The sequence below is a fragment of the Prionailurus bengalensis genome, chromosome A1 (assembly GCF_016509475.1).
Source record: "Prionailurus bengalensis isolate Pbe53 chromosome A1, Fcat_Pben_1.1_paternal_pri, whole genome shotgun sequence".
NCBI classification, from domain to species: Eukaryota; Metazoa; Chordata; class Mammalia; order Carnivora; family Felidae; genus Prionailurus; species Prionailurus bengalensis.
Window position 1 is genome coordinate 233637359 of NC_057343.1, and position 23651 is coordinate 233661009.

General features: G+C 46.9%; 1 protein-coding gene across 7 annotated transcripts in view; it reads left to right on the plus strand.

The window, feature by feature from the left end:
• Nucleotides 1-23651, plus strand: part of SEMA5A (semaphorin 5A) — a 481312-nt gene that overhangs the window by 298709 nt on the left and 158952 nt on the right. For all 7 annotated transcript variants that reach the window (XM_043601165.1, XM_043601208.1, XM_043601185.1 and 4 more), the window contains 2 exons: nucleotides 9967-10065; nucleotides 11537-11750. In XM_043601165.1, the coding sequence (XP_043457100.1) occupies nucleotides 9967-10065; nucleotides 11537-11750 (313 nt within the window). The remainder of the gene's footprint in view (nucleotides 1-9966; nucleotides 10066-11536; nucleotides 11751-23651) is intronic.

Below are 23651 nucleotides of genomic sequence, written 5' to 3' on the forward strand. Positions count from 1 at the left end.
AGAGAATCCCAAGCAGGCTCCCCACTGTTAGTGTGGAGCCCCAGTGCAGGGCTCAAACCCATGAACCGGGAGATCATGACCTGAGCCAAAATCAGGAGTCCGATGCTTACTTGACTAAGCCATCCAGGTGCCCCTGGAAAGAGCAGTTTATAGCCAAGGTTGGAAATGCGTTTCTTGAGCAACTGTGCGCGGGGTAGACCTGCTTCCACACAGTTGGCAGGCTCAATAAAAGCAGAGTTCCTTCATCCAAGGAAATCTGTTTCTGAGAAAGTTACACCGCATCATCTTGAGGAAATTCTCTTGCAGCTGGTACATGGGCTCATTATGTCTCGTTCTGACAGTGATGGTCTTACTTTATGGGAGTACGGTCCTTTCCAGTGTGAATCACACTATGTGTTAGAGCGAAGAACAGATACACAAAGAACAGCAAGAAAGGTTCCCTGTGCCAATGTGATCCCAGAGCCAAGAGCTTGGGGAAAGTGTGGCGAATGGAGTGAGCACTGGTAAAAGATCGTCACGCTGTCTGTACTTGGGTAAGACTGTTATGCACTTTATTTTACCCATTTGCATTGCCCATTTCTGTCTTTCAAGTTAACGGGTTTGAGAGTCAGACACGGAGGGCAGTCTTAATCATTGGGTTTTCCAAAACTTGAATAACCAGGAAGAAGGAAGAGGGGAAGGAAGACAATGCAATCTTAGCCAGGGAAATGCTAGGAGACGAAGAAAGAGAAAGAAGGCAGAAATTTCCAGGGGCACCTGGGTGGCTCGCTAAGTTACGCATCCGACTTCCACTCAGGTCACGATCGCACGGTCCATGGATTCAAGCCCTACATCAGGCTCTGTGCTGACAGCTCAGAGCCTGGAGCCTGCTTTGGATTCTGTCTGCCTGTCTGTTTGTCTGTCTCTTTCTGCCCCTCCCCTGCTCATGCTCTGTCTTTTTCTGTCTGAAAAATAAATAAACATTAAAAAAAAAAAAAAATAAGTGTCCTTCCCTTCTTTGGCCACAAGTCTCCTTGTGTTCCTTATGTGTTTAAGGATTATTAATGTAGCCAGCGTTTCTTTCTGCTTATAGTCTATGTGTCAATAATTTTATGAGAATCAATGTGGTAGCCTTTTCCTAGCAGGTCATTACTACTCAGAGTGAAAAACTGCTTCTGCTGAGTCAAAACTGACCCATGTTTTGCCTTAAGCTATGGCCACTTGGTTGTTTGGTCATGAGGTTGGAAATGAGGCAAGTGACCATCAGAAACAGAGGGGAAAGGCCATCTTTCCTTCCATTAGGTGATGGGCACTTGATTGACACGAGGGATCAATCATTCCTACCCTCGGCTGAGTTTTCCGAAACACAGAAGACAAGTGAGTGAAGGGAACATTGTCAAATGAAAGCAGACCTTCAAGCTCCGTATGTTTCTGGTTTTAATAGGTTAAAAACAATGGCACCTCTCAGTAGTTGTAAATTGATTGAAACGGCATTTGTGGGTGGCATTTTTTAAGACTGTCTTAACACAGATGAAGATGAGTTTCACCTGCCAGGACTCGAGGGGCGATCGGACGCTCTCGTGCGTTGTACTAAGTGTATTGATGGGCCCGAACGCACTTGTGCACAACCTGTGCTCAGCTGGAATGGAATTCGGTTGTGTAGCCGACCCGTGTGCAGTAAAAGTTCACGTGCGAAAAATAACGTGATGGGCGCGTCGAGGCACCAGCCTAAGCAGCCCCGGAGGGGGGATCTTTGGATGGGGAGAGCAGAGGGAGGGACATCCAGCCTTTCCGTCCTCCTTTACTTGCTCATTTTTCTCATTTAGCAGTCCTCGTACTTTTTTTTTTTTTTAATGTTTATTTCTGAGAAAGAGAGAGAGAGAGCGGGGGAGGGGCAGAGAGGGAGGGAGGCACAGAATCCGAAGCAGGCTCCAGGTTCCGAGCTGTCAACACAGAGCCCGACGCAGGGCTCGAACCTGCAAACTGTGAGATCCTGAGATCTGAGTCAAAGTCAGACACTTAACTGGCGGAGCCACCCGGGCGCCCCTCTGGTAACCAAACTGGGCCACACGGGAGCCCTCTGGTACTTTCTTAAAGTGGCACCTGACACAGCAGCCATCGGGTGAGAGCCCAGAGCCCAGCTGCTGAACACAGAAGAGAAGGAGGTAGGACACTTCCTATGCAAAGGAGCAGCCTGGCTCGTCCCTGAATTCACGACTCAGACAACCCAAATTTCTCTGTTCTTTTTTTTTTCCAAGAGAGACCGCCTCTTTTTTGAAAACATTTATTTATTTATTTACTTATATAATTATTTAGAGCATGCACAAGTGGGAGAAGGGCAGAGAGAGGGAGAGAGAGAATCCCAGGCAGGCTCTGAGCTGTTCCAGCTCCAGGGCTGGAACCCATGAACCGTGAGATCACAACCTGAGCTGAAATCGAGAGTCGGCAGCTCAACTAACTGGGCCACCCAGGCATCTCGAAACTTCTGTTCCTGTTCTGACAGTTCAAGAGGCCAGATCAGAAAACATTTTCACAGAGTCACTTCAGCCACAGCTGTCCCCTTGTCCACGGTTTTGCTTGTGGCAGCTTCCATTTCCGACAGCCAATTGTCCCGAAGCAAAGGCTCCTCCTTGTGATCTATCAGAAGGTCAGTAGTGGCCTCACGCCCCGTCACAGCACCTATGGCGTTCACCTCCCTTCTTCTTTTTCTGTTTAAGGTTTTTTAATGTTTATTATTTTTGAGAGAGACAGAGAGTGGGGAAGGAGCAGAGAGAGAGAGAGACAGAATCGGAAGTAAGCTCCAGGTTGACCTGTCAGCACCAAGCCCGACGAGGGGCTCGAACCCACGAACCGTGAGATCGTGACCTGAGTTGAGGTTGGACGCTGAACCGGCTGAGCCACCCAGGCGCCCTCCCTTCCCTTCTTTTCATCACGTAGGCATCTCACCATCCACAGAAGAAGGGAGGTTGTAACACAGTAAGATATTTTGAGGGAGAGAGAGCGAGAGCCCACATTCACAAAACTTGTACCACGGTGTATTACTATAATTGTTGTGTTTTGTTATTTGTTGCTGTAACCTCTCACCGTGCCTAGCTTCCAGATGAAACTCTATCACAGCTGTGACCGTATAGGAAAACTCATACTATATATAGACAGGGCTTGGTACTAACCGTGATTTCAGGCATCCACTGGGGGGTCTTGGAGAGTGTCCTCATGGATGAAGGAGGCCTGTTGTCACATCTATTTGGAGGAGTGGAATTCAGGCTTTTCTTAATAGCCCTGAGTTTAGAAATGAGAATTCAGCAATTTCGTATTTTTTGTTTGTGCACGGTGTTATGACAACTCACACAGAATTACAAAGTTTCCCTTCTCCCCAAAATGAAAAGAATAATGCAAAATGTGACATCTAGAAAATGAGAAAAATGCCAGCCATTTGGCGTGAATGCATGTTTGTTTTCTCTCTCCCCTAACAGTGGTCTGTGCAGCATGGTGTATATACAGCCAGCATGCCAGGCGCGGAGGAGGGGGGCTGAGCTGCGGGGCGGTGGGAACATTCCTCAGCTGGCTACAGGGCAGGGGAGAAGAAAGGTGACCCATTTCCCCACCTCCCGGTATTGCTGGGACCCACACGGGCACCATTTCACATGTAGTCCGTTCAACTGACCGTTCATGGACGGAGGTCAAGAAAATGTCACCAAATCTTTGATTCAGGCCCATTTAGAAGAGAAAGCAGGCACTGAGGCCGCCAGTTCTCTGTGAGGTTTGAGTCCAGTTGTACTTGGAAAATTTTCAGGGAGCCTGGGTGGCTCCGTCAGGTAGGCATCTGACTTCTGCTCAGGTTATGATCTCACGGTTCCGTGAGTTCGAGCCCCTCATCTGGCTCTGAGCTGACAGCACAGAGCCTTCTTGGGATTCTCTCTTTCTCCCCCTCTCTCCCTCTGCCCCTCCCCTGCTTCTGCTCTCTCTCTCTCTCTCTCTCTCTCTCTCAAATAAACTTAAAAATTTTTTCAGCTCACTTTGGGGAAAGAGCATGACGTTACCTACAATGACTCAAACGTTTTCATGCAGCGAAAGGAAGAAAAACCTGTTTTTCTGTATTCTAAAATTTTTTAGAATAAAGTCTGTTGTATTACTTTCTTTCTCAAATGCCAGTATAGACACTGGCTTCGAGAATTATTTAAATGTCTATCAAACAAATATTATTTTAAACGCAAACAGGCAGTTCTCCCTGCCCTAACACGGGTGCCTCGTCTGTCTGGGGTCACTCCGCAGCCCTTTCCACCGTGCCCTGTAGGAAATGCATGGGCTGTCGAGGGCGCCAGGAGCTGCTTGGTGTACAAGCCGGAGTTTATCATTCTCAGTTTTCTTGCTCGTGATCTCATCACAGTACTTTGAGCACCAAGTTCCTAGGATTACTTAGTGGGAGAGTTTTGATTGGAGTCCAGGGCTCTGTGTATGGTTCCTCCTGTGGTTCCCCTGTGGTTCTATTAGCCACGTTGTCCGGCTGTGCAAGGACTGGAAAGAAAACATGACACCATCGTGCTCAGGAGCCTGGTGGCATGTGGGGGTCGCTTGGACGTTTTCGCCCAAAGCACCTGCATTTGGAATTCTTTTTTTTAAATTTTTTTTTCAACGTTTATTTATTTTTGGGACAGAGAGAGACAGAGCATGAACGGGGGAGGGGCAGAGAGAGAGGGAGACACAGAATCGGAAGCAGGCTCCAGGCTCCGAGCCATCAGCCCAGAGCCTGACGCGGGGCTCGAACTCACGGACCGCCAGATCGTGACCTGGCTGAAGTCGGACGCTTAACCGACTGCGCCACCCAGGCTCCCCTGGAATTCTTGACCTAAAGCATGCAGCACACTACAGACCTGAATTTATTCCATATAATTGCTGCAAAAATTGAGGATTCTTTGGGTGAGATGCTAACAACCTGTATAGGTCCTGTGCGGCAAGTTTGGGTTTTTTTAAATTGAGGTGTCCCCAACAAGTTTTGTGTGGAGTTAGTTCAGTTGAAAACAGTCCCATATGTAAATATATGCATAATAAATACACTTTCATTTGTCAATACCTTATGTATTATGTAGCATACAATAGATATGTTAATATATATCCATATACAAATGTGTCTATTTATATCTGTATGCTTATAGGTATGTACATCTCGATTTAAAAATATAGGTATGTTGGCATCCATATATTTATTTAAATTTCTGTGGGCACCTGGGTGGCTCATTCGGCTGAGCACCCGACTCTTCATTTCAGCTCAGGTTGTGATCTCATGGCTTGTGAGATCAAGCTCCATGTCAGGCTCTGTGCTCACAGTGCAGAGCCTGCTTGGGACTCTCTCCCTTTCTCTCTGACCCTCCTCTGCTCATGCTCTCTCTCTCTCTCTGTCTCTCAAAATAAATAAGCTTTTAAACTTCTGTAATCTGTGTGCAGCTATATACATATATAATACATGTGTATCTTATACACATATGTCTTACATATATGTCTCATACCCACATGTATGTATACACACACACACACACACACACATCTGATTGGATGATGCAAGTTCTCAAGATCCAACTGGTCATCGTGACTTTCAATAAATGTACATTGAACATGAGAGGCACGTGCAGTTACTATCAATTACTCTTTGGCACTCTGGATGCTTGCAAAGGTGATGCATCACTAAGAGAGACATTCTGCTTTCAGTGGGAGTGCTGTGATTAGCATAAATGCTGCCAGGCTCCAGTCCTCACCCTCCACCCCTAATATCGATGGGCCGGCCGTGGGCTGGGGATTGCTGAGACGTCCACCCTGTTTATAGGTCATCTTTCTACACGGTTACGTTCTTTCTTCAAGCAGAACATACCCCTTGGGGAAAAAATGATGAACTCTGTAAGGCAAAACCAGTTAATTCATTGAGAAAATGGTCCTAAACCGTGTGTTTGCTGTCCTGGGGTCGGGGCCGTAGGTCCTTGAGACCAAGTGGGCATTGGCCTGCTGCCATCTTGAAAGCTCTTCCAGTGAGTCAGCAACTGTGCATCCCAGCTCTCAATTCAAATAAGAATTGCTTTGAAGTCAAGGACAGGTTGACCCGCCTGTGGGATCACAGGCACACACGGGTTGCTTAATGTTCAAGTGTTATTATCAAAGTGTAGATTGATGACCCTCCTTATCAACAACAGAAGCCATGTGGCAGGCTGCGAGCATCCTTGGAAATCAGCACTGTGGCTTCTTGGAAAAGCAGAATTCATTTAATTCCCTTAAACCACGTCCGCAATACAGAAATGGGATAAAAAGAAACAATTCTTAGATGAGAAAAGGAAACTCGAAGATATTTAGATGAGTCGATTTACAAGACAAACCTGTAATAGGATCTCCTAACAGGACTTCTACATCAAGCCTGCACTTTAAAACAAGCGGTATTTCTAGAACATTTAAATAACCCACGAAATGGCCAGGCGTGTACCTGTGACCCACAAGGCGATCCACTGGGAAGGAGATTTTCCGCAGGAGAATTTGAGCCTTAGGCTCGGCTGCAGCAGGACATTGATTATGGAGAGCCCGGCACTCGGGCCATTTCCTTTCCTTGGTAATTCTGACTTTCTGATTCCTAAATTTATCTGCTGCTCAGAAGCTAAGTACCTTTACTTTCTTCCATTCCTGTATTTTCTACATTTCTCTTTTGTCTAAACTTACGCCAGTTTCTCTTAAAAAAAATTGTCTTGAATGCATTATTTGTTTAGGGTTCACATCCAACCTGCTCCTAGAATCAGCTGAATCAGTCTGTGAATTAAACATGAGGTGACTTTTAAGGGAGTTCAAGCAGGGAGGCTGTGAGCTGAGCTGAGCTGAGCCAGGCTTCGGGCAAATGAGTTCAGCTCTTGACACATAAGAAGAAACACAGAAGTACACATGCCTCCAAAAATTCCTCTTATGGGACACAATGGGCAAACGACCTTGTCCTAGCCTCGCTGGTGATAATGCAAACCTCCTCCTCCCTCCGCCTCTCCTCCTCCATCTGGTGCATCCCAGCGTGATCCTGAGCTCATCTAGAACATTACCCTCGTCGGGTCCCATTTACAGTGCAAGGCTGGGTCTGTCCTCCATCCTTGAGAAAAAGACCGTGCAGACATCCATGTCCGATCGTCCTGGTCCTTGACATCTTTCTCCCTCCTGCCTTGCATCCTCACTGAGCAGGGGAGCCCACGGGCACGTGACCATTCGGAGACAGTAGAGCCCCCAAGCACCCTCTCACATTCTTATGGGAACAGGCTTGTTACGATTCTCTGTTCCAGTTGAAATAATATGGCGCCACTCCCACCATTTGCTTTTTTCTAAGATTTACAAAAAGTAGGAGTTGGATTTGTCCAGCCTCTCTGGCATACTTCTGCAGGCTGGTTATCCCATTCCCTAACCTGCTTCATCAAGGCTGTGATGGGCCTTCATGAATGATAATGACCTCCAGTCTTTTCTTCACTTTGTCTCTCTTTTGGAAGATAAAGACAAACATCCATTTGTTATCATGATTGTTTCCCTTCCCATAATTGATTAGAGGCACTTGCTTTCTCTCCACCCTGTCTGTAGGCATCCTCTTTCAGTCGGGATCTTGGAATAACGTACCCTTGGCTGTGTTCACGGCTGTAGGACTGTTTCTGGCACATTCTGCCTTGTGTCAGTCTCTTGCTTTAAACGGCCACAGACTCCTTCTTGAAAGAATTCTAAAAGCACAACAAAGAACAAATAAAATCCTCACCTGTCTCCATTGTTTGTAATTTTCCATCTCATATTGATTACAGTATCAGGTTTGCGTCTGTTTCATCTGCTAGGGCATCAAACCCTCCCAGCCCATGTTCTCCAAAGTTATTTGTGTCTGTTTGTTTTCGTTTTTGTTTGGTTTTTTGGAGTCTCCCTCAGACATGCTTAGGCTTCAGTTTTTCACACTTGTCTTTGCCCACTCCCGTGCCCCTGTGCTGTCTGATGTGGGCGGTCCCCTGCACCCCTCCTCTGCCTCTTCCATGTGGTCCCTGAGCCTAGGAATGGAGAACCATGTGACTCTTTGGAGTCTTGTTTTGTTCTTTCCCTTTAGAACTCTCTGCCCTTTCCTTGGTCATAAAGACAGAACAGAACAGAACAGAACAAGCCTCTTCCCCGTCTGACATACCTTTCTCTGTTACCCAATTTACTGCCTCCTGTTTATTCTCCTTGATTCTTCTGATACTCAACTTAGGTCTTCCACTATTTTTTTTTTTCCCCTCAAGGGGTGTCCGGATTAGCAGCCGGTGATCATTTGCTACCACTGCTAGTAATGGTCTTAGGAGAGTTACCTACCCTTGACATTTCACTTTACATTTAGAGAGGAGATCCCAAAACTTAGCTCTTTTCAATGTCATGGTGACCAGGCCAACAAGCAGACTGAGTTATGGCAAATCAACACCCCGTGGAGACTGGGGTTCCATTTGATCGGAGAGGGCATTGCTGTGCCAGCAAACGCAGGGCTTCTTACGTGGGGCAGCGCGTGATTCAAAGCGTCCTGGATCGCGCAGCATCTGCTCTGTCCACCCGGTTGGTTCCTCACCACGTCCCGTTGGTTCACTGCCTCCTGGCTTTGCACCTTCACACTTCCGCCCGGTCCAGGCACTGAATGACCGGGGACCCAATTAAGGAAGCGGTTTCCTGGCCTGCCTCCCGAACGGTAGTCTCCCTCTCACGTTTAGCTTCCACATTGATTCCTGAGTGGCCCTTCAACCGCAAACATTGGGTCAAGGTCAGACTGCAAGCAGTGCAAGCTCACGAGGCGTCCCTTCACCTTCCGGGTAAAATTCACATTCATGAGGCACAACTGGCCCGCGTCTGGCTCCCCAGATTATGTGTTACCTCTTCCATCTGCAATGGAAGTGCCACACTTTGTCTAGCCACGGCGCCTTGCCACGGTCCCCTCCCACTGCCTGGAGTGTCTTTTTTTCCCCCTTAGGTCAGCAAAATCCTCCAAGTGTCAGATGGCGCTTCCTCCAGGAAGCCTCACTGAATTCTATTCTTCCTTTAAAACTTACATTAGATGTCACCTCCCTTGGGAAGGCTTCCAACATTTCTTCCCTTCCCCTCCCCTCTGCAGGTAGTAACATATTGTTCTATGGATAGCTCTATATTAGTTGTTATGGCCCTGTATTTTCATTTTCTGCTAAGTGCTTAGATCGTGACCTCTGGCACATGTCTGTCAGAGGATATCTAATCAGTAAATGCTTGCTGAATGAATGAAGGGCTTTGTAGCTCAGAAGTCCATGAACTATTATGACCGTGCCCCAGATTTTCTATGCATGTTTTGCAAGCACGAGACATATTCAACTCTGGGTGGACACCCAGCGTGGGGTTTCTGCTGGGCAGCCTTTCCTTATTAGTTACCTTTTTACTTTTGCATAAAGAGTCAAAAATATTTATAGATTCTCACCGTGTATGTAACAACGGTTTGAAAACTTGATGTAAAACTTGTTGCAATTTGTATCCAGAGTTTCACCTGTGACCCTTCCCTTTGGAGAAGCATTTGTAACATTTTTTTTTTTTCCAAAGTTCTGGAGAAGTTTTCTAAGACACTGTTTCATGAGCGGTATCTCATAGCTTCCTTTTATTTATTCTCCTAACACATGTCAAAGGTGATTTAAGGTTTGCAGTGTCAACAGGTACAATTCGAAATGAAACCACATTCATCAGAAGACACATGCTTTGAGCTTTTAATTGAATGTATATTTATCTTCATAAATGTCTTCTATTGAACAAGTAGTATGCAGGTAACGAAGGTCAGATTATTTAACAGTTTTGTTGTCATTTTTTGGTCAATATCTAAAAGGTTTTTTGTTTGTTTGTTTTCTTTTTCTCTTTAGTGGTTAATTATCATTTAATTTGTTAGCCGATCATAATATATTCAGATTAACCATTCCTTTCTTGTTCAGGACTTGGTAACATGTTTCTTGTGATTTTTTTTTTTTTTCTTCTCAGGAGGAATGTCAGAACTACATCCGGGTGCTTTTGGTGGGTGGTGACCGGTTATTTACCTGTGGGACCAATGCTTTCACGCCTGTCTGCACCAACCGCTCGGTAGGTGTTCATTTTGAGCGTTGACAGAATTTAATACTGGGAAAATCCAAACATTCTGTTAAAACTGTAGTTTTACATGTATGTCTATTCCCTAAGGAGTCATTTTTTAATTAAAAAATATATTTTTCGAACTCAATGTTCAATGTATTGATTTATTACTAATCACATCGTCTATTATATAAAGAGCTGAACATAACTATAACTTGTTTAATTAAATTTAAATATGTTTCTAAACTGCTTCTATCAGCTTTATCCCCACCAGTGATCCTGAACACAAATCCTCAACATGCTCTTCATTTATCTTGATTTATTATAGAGATACTGCTAAGTATATAAAATCCTAATCCAAAGGAAGAGAATCATAATCCAAAGGATTATGATGAGAATCATAATCCAAAGGAAGAAAATAGAATTTACAAGTTGGATGAGAGCAACGTCACAAAGCATGAAAACAAGCAAACAAGCGAATGAAGCCCTAGGCAAAGTGAAGTTCCAACCTGTCCTTTTCCTTTTTCTTTCAACCTGTCCTGTGACAGAGGAATTTCCGGCACCCGCGTCTTACACCTGTAGGTCAGAGCACATGGGCAGTCTTCCTAGTTGGAGATACTGGTCTGGTGTTCCACAGGGAGCATAATGAAGAATTACCATGATGTTCATTTCCCGGTCACACGACTCCTCTCAAAGCCTGAATTTATTCATCTGCGATATTTCCACGCTAGCATTCAGTTATTGGAAATATAGGGAGGACGACAAGGAGGATCACAGAGGGAGCCCCCAGTATCACACCCCGTTCTAAACGCTTTGCACCTACTCGGTTATGGAACCCTGACATCTACCCCATGTGGTGGTTGTCCTTTGGTCCCTGTTGTCCTAGGAAATTTTCTCGTTCAATGATTGGTTGGGAATCCAGCATCCGAGAAGCTGGGTTCACAGCCGATGGTCTGCAAGACCATCGAGTTGTCTGTCCGAAAACTGACATAGTAGAGTCTTGGAAATTGGGGCTATGGGGTACAAAATAGCATGCACCCTTACCTGTGAGCACAGTTTGGGGCTATTCATAACGTTTGAATTCACTTATAGTGATACATTTGTGCTTAATCTTTATTGTGGTTTCTATTTATATAAATACTGAAATTGGCTTCATTAAAGTGGAAAGATCTGCAGTGCCCATGCATTATAAACAGAACCCACACACAGAAGTCTTAACTTGGTATTTGTGAATTCAGTGGCACCCTGTCCAGCCAGTCTGAGGGGACAGTGAGGGAGATGACGGGTGGATTCTCTGTCCACGTCCTCCGCCGGATGTTGCCATCAGCACGGGAGTGTGAACATTTGTCGTGTCTTACCCTGAGCCCCAGAGAGTTTGTTGCACCATGCCTTATTTGCAGTTCAGGAGGACCTAATCCATTAACACCATTAAAGGGCTTTCAAGAGCGATAATTGGTTTCCTCTGTCTTGCCCTTGCCCGTAGTTGAGCAACCTGACTGAGATCCATGATCAGATCAGTGGTATGGCCCGCTGTCCCTACAGTCCCCAGCACAATTCCACGGCTCTTCTCACGGCCGGTGGGGAGCTCTACGCTGCAACAGCCATGGATTTTCCTGGACGAGATCCTGCCATTTACCGAAGTCTGGGCATCTTACCTCCTCTCCGCACGGCACAGTACAACTCCAAATGGCTTAATGGTGAGTGTTACCGGCACGGCTGATTCCCCACCTGCTTCGTCTGTAATGCCTGGTTACTTCATGCTTTGAAAGCAAACTCACAGCTTCTGCAGACAAACAATTTCTTCATTTTGTTTTTTAAACGTTTATTTATTTTGAGAGAGAGAAAGCGAGAGCGTCAGAGAGCGAGGGAGAGGGAGAATGAATCCCGACAGCTTCCATGCGCTGTCAGCACAGAGCACGACGTGAGGCTTGATCTCATGAACTGTGAGATCATGACCGGAGCCAAAATCAGGAGTCAGTTGCTCAGCTGTCACCCAGGCGCCAGTTTCTTCATTTTCTAAAGAAACCAAATATAACTTGTTTTGTACATCTGTGTGGAAGGGCATTGTATGTGGCTCTGTAGTAGGAGGGAAGAGATAAGGTCAACACCGTGGACCAGGATAATGGGGCTAATGTTGACATGACTCTTCATGGACCTTAGGCTGCTTTTTAGGCTATTGTTTGAAGTTCAGGAAACTTGATGTTGTATCAGAGATATCTGTACATCCATATACATTCTTTCTTAGCTTATCATAAATGTAAAAAAGGGGAGTTACAAGCATTTTATGGAATTTTCAGACACCGTGTAAGAGAATGCGTTTGGCCACACGTGGCTCCAAAGAGCTTGATCAATGTTAGAAAAAAGGCTGTCAAGTCACACAAATAGAACTTTGGGGTAGGTGTCTTCAGAGTTCCTTCCCTCAGTGGCTCAAGAGTCAGTAAGCACCCCAGCGTTGTCACTGATGTGTCCCTGCCGTCCAGTGTTCTGTGTGGTCCTCGGGCTGGCTCCGCTGGGGGTGGATGGGTAGTCAGCACTCCATTTTCAGGCACTGCATCCAGATATGACGATATCCAGTAGGAGAAGAGGCCGTATTCCTTGTGTCTTGTTTTGTCTTTCCTTTCCTTTCCTTTCCTTTCCTTTCCTTTCCTTTCCTTTCCTTTCCTCTTTTCTTTTCTTTTCTTTTCTTTTCTTTTCTTTTCTTTTCTTTTCTTTTCTTTTCTGCAAAACCAGAAACCCCTAGAAGACCTTAGAAGACATCCTTTCAATCCTGGACTAGAAGTTGGTCACCTCCTCACTAAACAGAGAGAAGGTTCTGCCAACCATCTGAATAGAGGTTGACCTCGTACGATATCCTCATGTGTGCCAGCTGAAATTCATCCCTTTGTATGTGTGTATGTTCATGTGTCAATGTGACCGCACACACACACACACACACACACACACAGTGTTAAATGGATAGATCCATGTACCACCTGTCATCCCTCTGACAGTTTGTACGAAGACAAAGTTTTGAGCTTACCATTATACTTTTTCTTATTTTGAGCTTTCGAGTTCTATGAAGATTTACTGGCCTTTTGTCAAGTACAAGCAAATTATGGGGACTAGAATTTCCCAACCTCCGCACTATTGACGTTTTGGAACAGATAATTTTTTTTTTTAATTTTTTTTTTCAACGTTTATTTATTTTTGGGACAGAGAGAGACAGAGCATGAACGGGGGAGGGGCAGAGAGAGAGGGAGACACAGAATCGGAAACAGGCTCCAGGCTCTGAGCCGTCAGCCCAGAGCCCGACGCGGGGCTTGAACTCACGGACCGCGAGATCGTGACCTGGCTGAAGTCGGACGCTTAACCGACTGCGCCACCCAGGCGCCCCATGGAACAGATAATTCTTTGATGTGTGTGGTGGGAGGCCGTCCTCATTATCAGAAGGTGGTTCTCAGTATCTCTGGCTGATACCCACTAGATGCAATAGCATTCCCTCCCCCCACCTCATTGTGCCAATAAAAAAAGTTCCAGAACTTTCCAAATCTCTCGTGGCGGGGTGGTGCCTGTGGTTGAGAATCACCGGCTTAGGCTCATTATGTGTATTTATGTGTATATGTGTATACAAACAGGACGCAAGCATTTTGCCAAATAATGTAGTCAAACCAACCATCAATTTGCCTTTAAAGAACCCCCTTGTGGAAAAGAGAACGTCCTCATCAACTTTCTCCAGTAATTTGAATGTGCTTCCAGTAATGTGCTTCCGGAGGGCAACATGAGTTGTTTTCCTAAACTGAAGTCGTAACTAGCTTTTCTTCATTAACATTATTTTTGTTGAACTGGTTTCAGTCCCCTTCAGGCCCTGAAGCTTTCATCTGTGGAGCTTAAAGTTCCTCTTTCTAGTCATTTGTTGATTTTTCTGGCCAAGCAAAGTTTCCGGTGAAAAATCAAAATTACCTGCCCCCAACCAAAGGCACTGTAATTAGAGTTCATTCAAAACAAAGGAAAAAGTAATCAGGAATACCATGTACCGCCTCTCTTTTTTTCCCCCCAAAAGTGACCCCCTGAAGAGTATCCTGGAAACATAATTCAGGTCACGGCATGAGTTACAAACATTGGCTGTCCCTTTGCACGTGACTCAGATGCCCACTGGCTGATCAGATGGTCAGATTCTGTCAATGTCTGCACGGAACCCTTTCTGTTTGAACGTCAGGTGACCTGAGAAGGGCAGTGGGGGACCTAACTGCTTACCATAGTCACTGTGGGCATGCTGTCATTATTTGTCGAACATACTGAGTAATGTTTTGGGTTCCTCAAATGTGCTGCTGTTTATATGTGATCTAATCCAACAACTTCAGCGATGGAAAATAAGTCCGAGGTAAACATGGTAAAACTGTCCCTCAGCCCACCTTCTCATCTTCGTCCCCGGGACACCGAATGGTCTGCTGCCCTCAGCTCCACCCACCCCCACCCACCCGCCAAGGAAGGCCCCCCCTCTCGGGGCGGAGAGCAGAGAGTTCCTGCGTGTTGAGTGTTGCTTGCATCTCCTGTGTCCTGTTGGGGCACTGCCGCCTTCTACTGAACCCCAAGATGTTGTTTCTACTCCTGGTTGACCCTGGTTTTCTGCTCCGACTGACCTTTCATCCAGGATAGATTCTGGCCCTTAACCGCACACAGTTCTGCGTCTGTCCCCACACTGAGCCTGGATATAGGGACATCTGTCCTCACTGGCCTGCCTGGATGCAGGGACATCTGTCCTCACTGGCCTGCCTGGATGCAGGGACATCTGTCCTCACTGGCCTGCCTGGATGCAAGGACATCTGTCCTCACTGGCCTGCCTGGATGCAGGGACATCTGTCCTCACTGGCCTGCCTGGATGCAAGGACATCTGTCCTCACTGGCCTGCCTGGATGCAGGGACATCTGTCCTCACTGGCCTGCCTGGAATCCATACTTTACATCCCGTCTTCTCCTTCCTTGTTGACCAGACACCCTTGTCTCAGTTCTTTTCCGCTCTGTTCCAGAGTGATTTTCCTTTTTCATTTGAGATCGTTGCTGTACCTGTTATCCCTTCCTTTTTTCGTTGTTGTTTTCTTGTTTTTTGTTTTTGCTATGGCCTTAGATTTCTTCCTCTCGAGGAAGGACTTCCATCTTTTTATCAAACAAGCTGAAAACAGAGTTAGTGCTGCCGTATCAAGAAGGGGTCCTATTTCCGGTTGTGATTTTAGGGACCCGTTCAGTGAGGCTCTTACATTCCTCTCCAGAGTTTTCAGCTGATTGAGAATCAAGGCATGGAGGGGACAGATGGAGATCAGAGATTTGGATTTACTTGCACGAGTGGTGAGCAGGTGTGCTGGGAAACCCAGAGCTGGTGTGCTCGGTGGAGAATGTACAGACCACGACCTGCCCGCTGAGGAGGCACAAGCCTCTCACGCGGGGTCAGCAGGCAGCTCCCTCCACATCCAAGCTCCCACTTTGGGGCGTGGGAATCCCAGGGCCTTTTGACTGAAGATGCGGTTTCGTGATGCTCACTCACAGAAGTAAAGCAACAGGGCTTATGACTTACACATCTCAGACGGTCACTCCACTAACAGCTACTCACATATGATGATAACCAGAGCTTGCTTCTTTGTTTTAGAGATTCTTTGGTTTGGGCCAACATTTTTGCCTGGAGAGAGAGAAGGGTCTCAGCAGGTGAGGTGTGGAAGATAGATAGTACCTATTAACTACGATCGGCACAATTTTTGTGTTCAGATTCGGTGCTGGGGATCAATTTGTGCCCAGGACCACTTGCCCACACACAGACGGGGCCCTTTCCATAGTTCAGCTAGTTACTTTATATCAGGAAAACTTGGTGGTCTTTGAAGACTCGGGGAGGGGACCCTTCCTTGCCTGTTCCAGCTCTGGTGGCCCCAGGTATCCCTCGGCTTAGGACCACATCACTCCAGTCTTTGCCTCTGGGTTCACATGGTCTTGTCTCTGTGTATCTTTGCGTCTTCACTTGGCCGCCTTCATGTAAGAACCGGTCGTACTGGATTAGGGGCCCCCCATACTCCAGTGTGACCTCATTTCAACTAATCCTATCTATCATGACCCTGTTTCCAAGTAAGATCACATTTACAGGTACTGAAGGTGAAGACTTCCAACATTTCTTTTTTGGGGGGAGGGGCAGATCCTATTCAAGCTCTAACAGTGCCCTGATCAGGAAATGCTCAAATGTTGACATCTTAAGCTCCTGCACCTTATTTCTGATGGGAGTCCTACCTCTCCGTCTGTGCTAGGGGTGGGTACATCCTCTGCCCACTCCTTCGTCTCCTTGACTAAGCACACAGTGCTGTCTTCGCTTTACCGAAGGCACAGCTGTTTGTCATCTGTCTCTTCCTTGCGTCCACTTACACCTTCTCTGTCCACGGTGCCTCTCTCCTCCATCCCATGATCTCTGGGGCAGGAGTGCCCCCTCCTAGGCAGCATACTGAAATGGATTGGATCTCGCTTATTCTGAGTCAGAACTATTCCCTCTAAGGACTGTAGTGAAGTCTTAACAGAAACAAGTGCACTGACGCTCCGGTCTAAGCACACAGGCACAAAGGATGTTCTTTAGGATTTCAGGACATATAGACAGAGCACAACAGGCCAGGGACCTTTGGCCACCCAGCCTCTCGGGAACCTCTGTGCTTCAGGGTTTATCTTCAGCCAGATGGTGACATTGGGCTGTCCAGGCTCACTTCCTGCCAGGATACAAGGAGCCCTGAGTAAGGACCCACCAAGCCTCGAATGTCCCCAGGGACCTAGCACAAGCACCTGCTATAGTTCCAGCAATTTTCCTTGAGCAAGTTAAGCCCCTTGGATCAAATACCAGAGTTCCAGATACGGTTTCTTATTACACCCCCAACACTGTGAGTGTACCCCAATGAAGGGGTGTCTTAGCTGCACCCCTGCACCTGTGCAACAAGTCCCGGCTGGTGAGACGTTCTCTCAGCAAGGGCTGGCGTGGAGCAGGGGAGCTGGCTGGCTACGGACACTTTCACCCGGTTTGCCTCTTCTCTCTTTCGCAGCCTGTGCGGTCCGGCTGCACCTGCTCTTTCTGCCCCGACTCCTCCTACTTCCTCCATGTGCACGGTTGGTGTCCTTGAGAGGCAAGTGTGAAGGGCGTGCCTTCCTCACCACGTTCCTTCGCACACGCTACCCATGCAGTCCTCCCTTCCCTTGCCTCCTCCCAGATCCTGGCCCCTTTTAGCTCTAGTTAGAGTTTCGGTTGGACCTCCCATCCCTTCTTGGCATGACGCAGGACTGTGTTGGAGCTCTCGGACATTCTCCTGCCGGAAACCCACAGAGTCCCATTCCACCTGCAGAGAAGGCCGAAGCCCGACCCGTGGCCTCCTGTTTCCTGTGTCCTCACTCCTTCCCCCCCTTGCTCCCTCTGTTTTGGCCTCTTAAATGTTGCAACGTGCCGCTGGCTCTCTGCTCTTTCCCAGAGATCCGCGAAGAGCCAGGGAATAAACATCTCAAGCTTTGCAGTCAACTTTGTCCCCATTGGAGCTTTTCAGTTCTGTCCTCAAGGCAGCCATTGCCAGTGCTTACCTGATCACAGGTGGCTGCGTGCTCATAATACTTTATTTATAGTTAGTGGGTAGGATTGGCCGGAAGACTAGTTTGCTGGCTCCTGTTCTATCTAGAAAGCTCTTTACCCCCCAAGATCCAGCTGGCCAACTGGCTTAGCTCCTTCCAGTCTTTGCTCAGATGGGGCTTCTCTATGGGACGTCCCCCGATCACTTTATTTGAAGTGATGCTCTCTCCCATCTTGCCCGCTTTGTCCCCCTTACCACGCTCAGCTTTTATCCTTAACTCTTATGCCGTTTAGTGCTTGTCGACTTCCTCCCCTAGAATGGAGGTTCCCCAATGACTGGGCTAATGTGTTTTGTTCACTGATGTGTCCTGCATGCTTTCAACAGTGCTTGACACATAGTAAACACTGTAATTTTTTTTTTTTCTTATTTGAGAGCGAGAGAGCAAGGAAGGGGCAGAGGGGGAAAGAGAATCTTAAGCAGGCTTCAGCACAGAGCCTGACACGGGCTTGATCTCACGACCCATGACTGTGAGATCGTGACCTGAGCCAAAATCAAGAGTCTCAACTGACTGAGCCACCTGGGTGCCCCGACACCCATAAATATTTTTTAAATGAATGAATTATTGGATGAGCCATTGGCTTCTGTGTCCACCCCTCACCCCCAAGTTTCTGACTTGCTCAAGCGCAGGAATGATATGTGGGCCATCTTTGTGCCCTGGGTTATCTCACTTTGTGCTTGAAACACAGTTGATGCCCTGTTAGTATTTGTTGAATGATTGGGAGAGAAGCGCATTTCAAAATAGTAGAAATAGGAATGGTGTTGTTACCCCATGGGAACATGCCGTACAACTTGTAACCCAGAATTAAAAAAAAAATAGATTTGTGTGTTTGAAACTGATTCAGTCCCAAACATTTGAAAAAACTGTTCCTTTGTCTCTCATTTAGACACTCATTTTCAACCATTATTTATTCAGTTGGTTGTCAGAGGCAATGCAATCGATTGGATGGTGTTCTGGAGGAATTTGAAGCATTGAGTTATGTGTGTGGTAATGAATGTAAGTTTCAACATCAGATTTATCCTCTCGTGCCCAAATCTCTCTTAGAACAAATTTATGTGTTTAGAGAAAGACCTTAACAGCTTTGATGCATTAAAATACTAATCGTTAATAACGCTTATTAAATGATTACTGTAAGGAAGGATGGTAAATGTTTAATGGTCAATGACTAAAATAGAGAAGCTGTAAAACTGGCCTTTAAGAAATTGGCAATGAAATTGGGGAAACAGTAAACGTATGAAAAGGGGGAAAATGAAATTTTCAAATTAATAGCATGCCAATTGAGTTTGTGGGTTCCAAGGGAACTATGTGCTTTCATATAGAAAAGATAAAAACAAAAACCTTGGTAAGAACTTGGAAAAACTAATTCATAAGTGAGCCTTGGAGCACCTGGGTGACTCAGTAGGCTGAACATCAGACTCTTGAGGTTGTCTCAAGTCATGATCACAGGGTATTGGGATCAAGCCCCAAGTTGGGGTCTGCACTAATAGTGGGGAGCCTGCTTGGAATTTTCTCTCTCTCCCTCTCTCTCTGCCCCTCCCCCCCCCCCTCTCTCTCTCTCTCTCTCTCTCTCTCTCTCTCTCAAAAGCAAACAAACAAATAAATAAGCCTCAATAACTCAGCATGGACACCTACGTGGACATATCTTATTAGCACTCGGTGACCCTCGCGTTGTCCTTCTCTGGGGGGAGGTGCTTGCCTGTCTGTGGGTGGGGTTGCCCGGATGAGATCCGCAGCTCCTTCTATTTCTGTGGATTCCAACCATGACCTCATGTGGAAGCAGACGGGCCTGACATCACAGGACTTCCCATCTTAACAATGTCATTTCATAGGAGCTTTTATGTTTCTAGCCAACAAAACACTTTTTGTAACAGCTTTAACTTTTCCTGGTTCGAAATACTGCCCTTTAATGATGTTCTTCACCCATTAAATAGACTGTTTGAGATCCTTAAAATACAATGATTAACCTCCTAATGATTAAGGATAATCTGCTTGGAGGGAGAAAATCCCCTCTGTGCTGAACTCGAGGAGAAATTGTTTCTCCTAACCGCGAAGACAGGTGCCTGTAGAGGACCTCAGCGCTTTACTCTGGGACCAGATGCCGCGTCTCCGAGAGCCAGGCATGGCCAGGTCAGAGTGACTCTTTTGGGCTCGTCCTGGGGACAGTGAGTTTGCTTTTGGCAGTGTCTCCACAGCAGAGTCCCTGAGGGTGTGAATCATCTGCTCTAGGGGCTCCCTGGATGGACGACATTTGCTTGAGCAGGAAATTCATAAATGGAAGCAGCGTTCACAGAACAAGCCCAAAAAAGACAAGTGGAGCCTAGGGATGAAATACAGTTGTGTAGGAAAAGTAAAGTCTTTTTTTAAATTATTTTTTTAATGTTTATTCATCTTTGAGAGACGGAGACAGAGCGCAAGTGGGGGAAGGGCAGAGAGAAGGAGACACAGAATCAGAGGCAGGCTCCAGGCTCCGAGCTGTCAGTACAGACCCCGACGCGGGGCTCGAACTCACGAACCGTGAGATCATGACCCGAGCCCAAGTTGGACGCTTAACCGACTGAGCCGCCCCGGTGCCCCAGTAAAGTCTTTATCAAGGAAAAGAAGCTTAGTAAAGCCAGAACAGAAATCACGATTGTATAGTCAAGAGTCTACCCTCATATTACGCAAGCATCTGGCTAAAGCCTGTCACCTAACGTGTGACGTTGCAGCTGCTAGAGGACGATGAGTAGTGGGCTTAGAGCACACGGGCAGTAGGGTGACATGTGAGCCAGTGCAATTAGAGCACGCAAGCCGTCAGGTGACATGTGACCCAGTGCGGTGAGCTGCCTTTTCTAACTGGTGAGACGTCAGGTCGATTGCCCATCTCGTGTGGGGTGTGGGTATATTGGAAATAGTGTGGTGAACACAAAGGGTTGATTATCTTCATGGGGTTACGGTGGCTGTAACTTGTCAGGTAGAAGGGAGACGACGTTGTTGGTATTTTACAGAGGAGCAAGTGGGGGTCAGAGGGACCAGCCCCCCGAACCAGAGCCACGCTGTTGATGTGTCCACGAGCCAGGATTTGAAAACAGACCCACACCAGAGCTGGCATCCTCTGCCCTCCACGTTTAATCCACACCCTAGGAAACACCAGCGTCATAACCTGCCTCCGCGTCTCTCCCGATGTCCACATTTTTATGCACACAAGAGGGATAGGAGGACCCAAGGAAGGTTGGGAGGGGTTCCTGATTGCTAAAAACTTAAGAAAGGAGATGAGGTGAACGGGGTTATTAAACTCAAGCAGAAGAGTCTGTGACGTGTTTTCAAACAGTCTTTTATGGGCACAAAAGTTTAAGTGATGTGAAGGAATCTGTTCTTCTGCGGCTCTTTGAAAGCATGTCGTGCTCTGATGGGTCTCTGTGCTGAATGCCGGAAAGTAGGGGAGCACCGGCTCCCTTCCGTCTTGTGGGGACAGCTCTGTATTTGCCAGTCAGTCATTTGGACTTTCCAATGTACACATTTCAGAAGAGAATGGATGAACGAACCCTTCTCTCCCCTGCCAAGGTATGTTTTGGCCAAAGGCACCAACTGTATACACTAAGTCATATGGAGACCTGCAATAAACGAAACACAAATCCACACAGAGCAATTCCGTCCCATTATAGAGAATACAGTGTATTGTACAGAAAATGCTAGTGCTTACGTAACCAGGCGGGAAGGTGGTTCACTGTATTGTCTACAGATCACGAGCAGTTTCCTTGCAACAGTCACGGATCACTCCTGGCGTGATTATAACATCACTCCCTGTCCCTCTCAAAAGTGCTCCCGTTTGGCTCATAAGTCATATTGTCATCCTGTTTATAAGATCCCCAGGTCTGTGTGTTTCAGCAAATCTGCCTCCATATTATTCTGTTAAACTCTTTGTATGCACTCAGTGGCTTCTCACCTTTTTATAATCCACTGCTACGTATTGGATGGTTGACTCTGTGCTCTGGGTTTCTGCCCTGCCCTGGCCCGTGTCAGCTCAGGAGACAAAGACCACGCCGTCATTCAAGTATACGCGTTCTAACTGCACGCTCTTACAGCCCGGTATCTTCCTCCAGGGAGCTCTCACCGGTTTTTCTCTTTAAAACTATTTTATTAAGCATTACAATTAAGCATTAAAATATTTCTAAGATCTTTGTTTTTTATTTAATGTTTATTTTTGAGAGAGAGAGAGAGAGCTGGGGAGGGGCAGAGAGAGCGAGACAGTGTGAGTGGGGGAAGGGCAGAGACAGAGGGAGACACAGAATCCGAAGCAGGCTCCAGGCTCCCAGCTGTCCACACAGAGCCCGACGCGGAGCTCGAACTCATGAACCGTGAGATCTTGACCCGAGCCGAAGTCGGGCACTTAACCGACTGAGCCACCCAGGCGCCCCAAAGATCTTTAAATTCAAGTTAATATTCCAGTTTTTAAAAATTCCGAAGTTTTCATTCACGATTCTTCAGGTGAAAGGATCCATTCCTAAGGGAAGCAAACCGCCGCTTTGACTATAATCAGGAGAAAATGAACTTGGTAGATTGAAACTTGCTGCTTGGAATGTGTTCAGAAATCCATATTCGCACAGTCAGTCTGAACGAATCGAGCCTAGGAGCGTGTGATGTGGCAGATGCTTCGAGGAGAAGGGCTGCGGAGGCTTGGTGCTTAGAACGGAGTGAAGAACACTCAAGGGTGTCTGTGTCCCTTGGAGCGAGAGCATGGAGACCAGAGCCAGTTAAGGAAGCCCCTGCAGATGTCCAGGGAGAGTTCCGGAAGAGTCCTGGGTGCAGCTGACCGGGGAGGGTTCCAAGAGCATCCTGGGTGCAGATGTCCGGGGAGAGTTCCTCGAGAGTCCTGGGCTGGCGGGCTGCGGGCTCACGGGGAGGGAGCAGGTCTTTGGGGAGAGACGGCCCAGGTCCCCGTGCTGTTAGCTGCTCTTGTGTGACTCCACAAACCCACAGAAATAACACATTTGCAGCAGGTCATGTTCCCCTTGAAGAAAGAAGGAATCAAGTTTGCTGGAACCACGTTTCTAGTTTTAGGCAATGCCTTTCCTCCTGCCAGGTGCTCAGTGACTGAAGGAGCTGGGGATCCGGGGCTCACTTTGCTCTCAGTGACCACCAAGGACACGCTGCCACCACGGGACACACACGGGAGAGTGGGTCATGAACTTCTCTTTCAAACCCCTCGGTGCCTCTCCAGTGGCAGTTGAAATGCAAACTGGGTTTGGGTTTGCTGGGTTGCTGTCCTGGCCCTTCTCCTGTCTCCTGATTCCTTCATCCCAACACTGGTCCATCCCGTTCCTGGCCACTCTGAGGGTCCTCTCTCAGTGGCTGTCTCTCCAGCTCTTGGCCTGGTGTCCCCTCCCAGCCTGACTTCTGCCTTTTCCCTGGTCCTCTCCTTTCTGACCCTTGAATTCACCCCCATTGTTCTTGTCGTCCTTGTGATGACTTGTCGGTCTGTGTCGTTTGTTTCTTCATTCTGTCCCCCAGGGCATGGGCTGTATCTGTCACTTTACCACGTCTATGCACCCAGTGCCTGGCACGGTCCCCCCAGTAGGTGGTACGTGCCTGGTGATGGAGGAGTGCTGGCATTCAAGGCTCTGTCTACAGCACCTCGACGTTTTGTGCCAAATCTGCTGATGGGAACAAAGACCCTGATTTGATATACAGAATGCAAAGCTTGTGATTGAGCTTGTTCAATAAATACTGGCGATAATGTTTACCAATATGTGTGTTAATATTAATTTATGTATTTTGTATGTACATGTATATTTATTATATTTTTTACTTACGGATGCAAATGGTGATCTGTATTTTGATGATTAGCCATTCGGCGCTAGGCAGTGGGCATGCATTGCCTTTGGTTCCCCCAGTGATACATATTGGGCATCATTAACCACTTTTCTAAAAGGGAGGGAACAGGGTGCTGTTAAATAACTTGGCTAAGTTCACACAGCCAGTAGGTGGAAGTGTTGAGCCATATATACATATGCC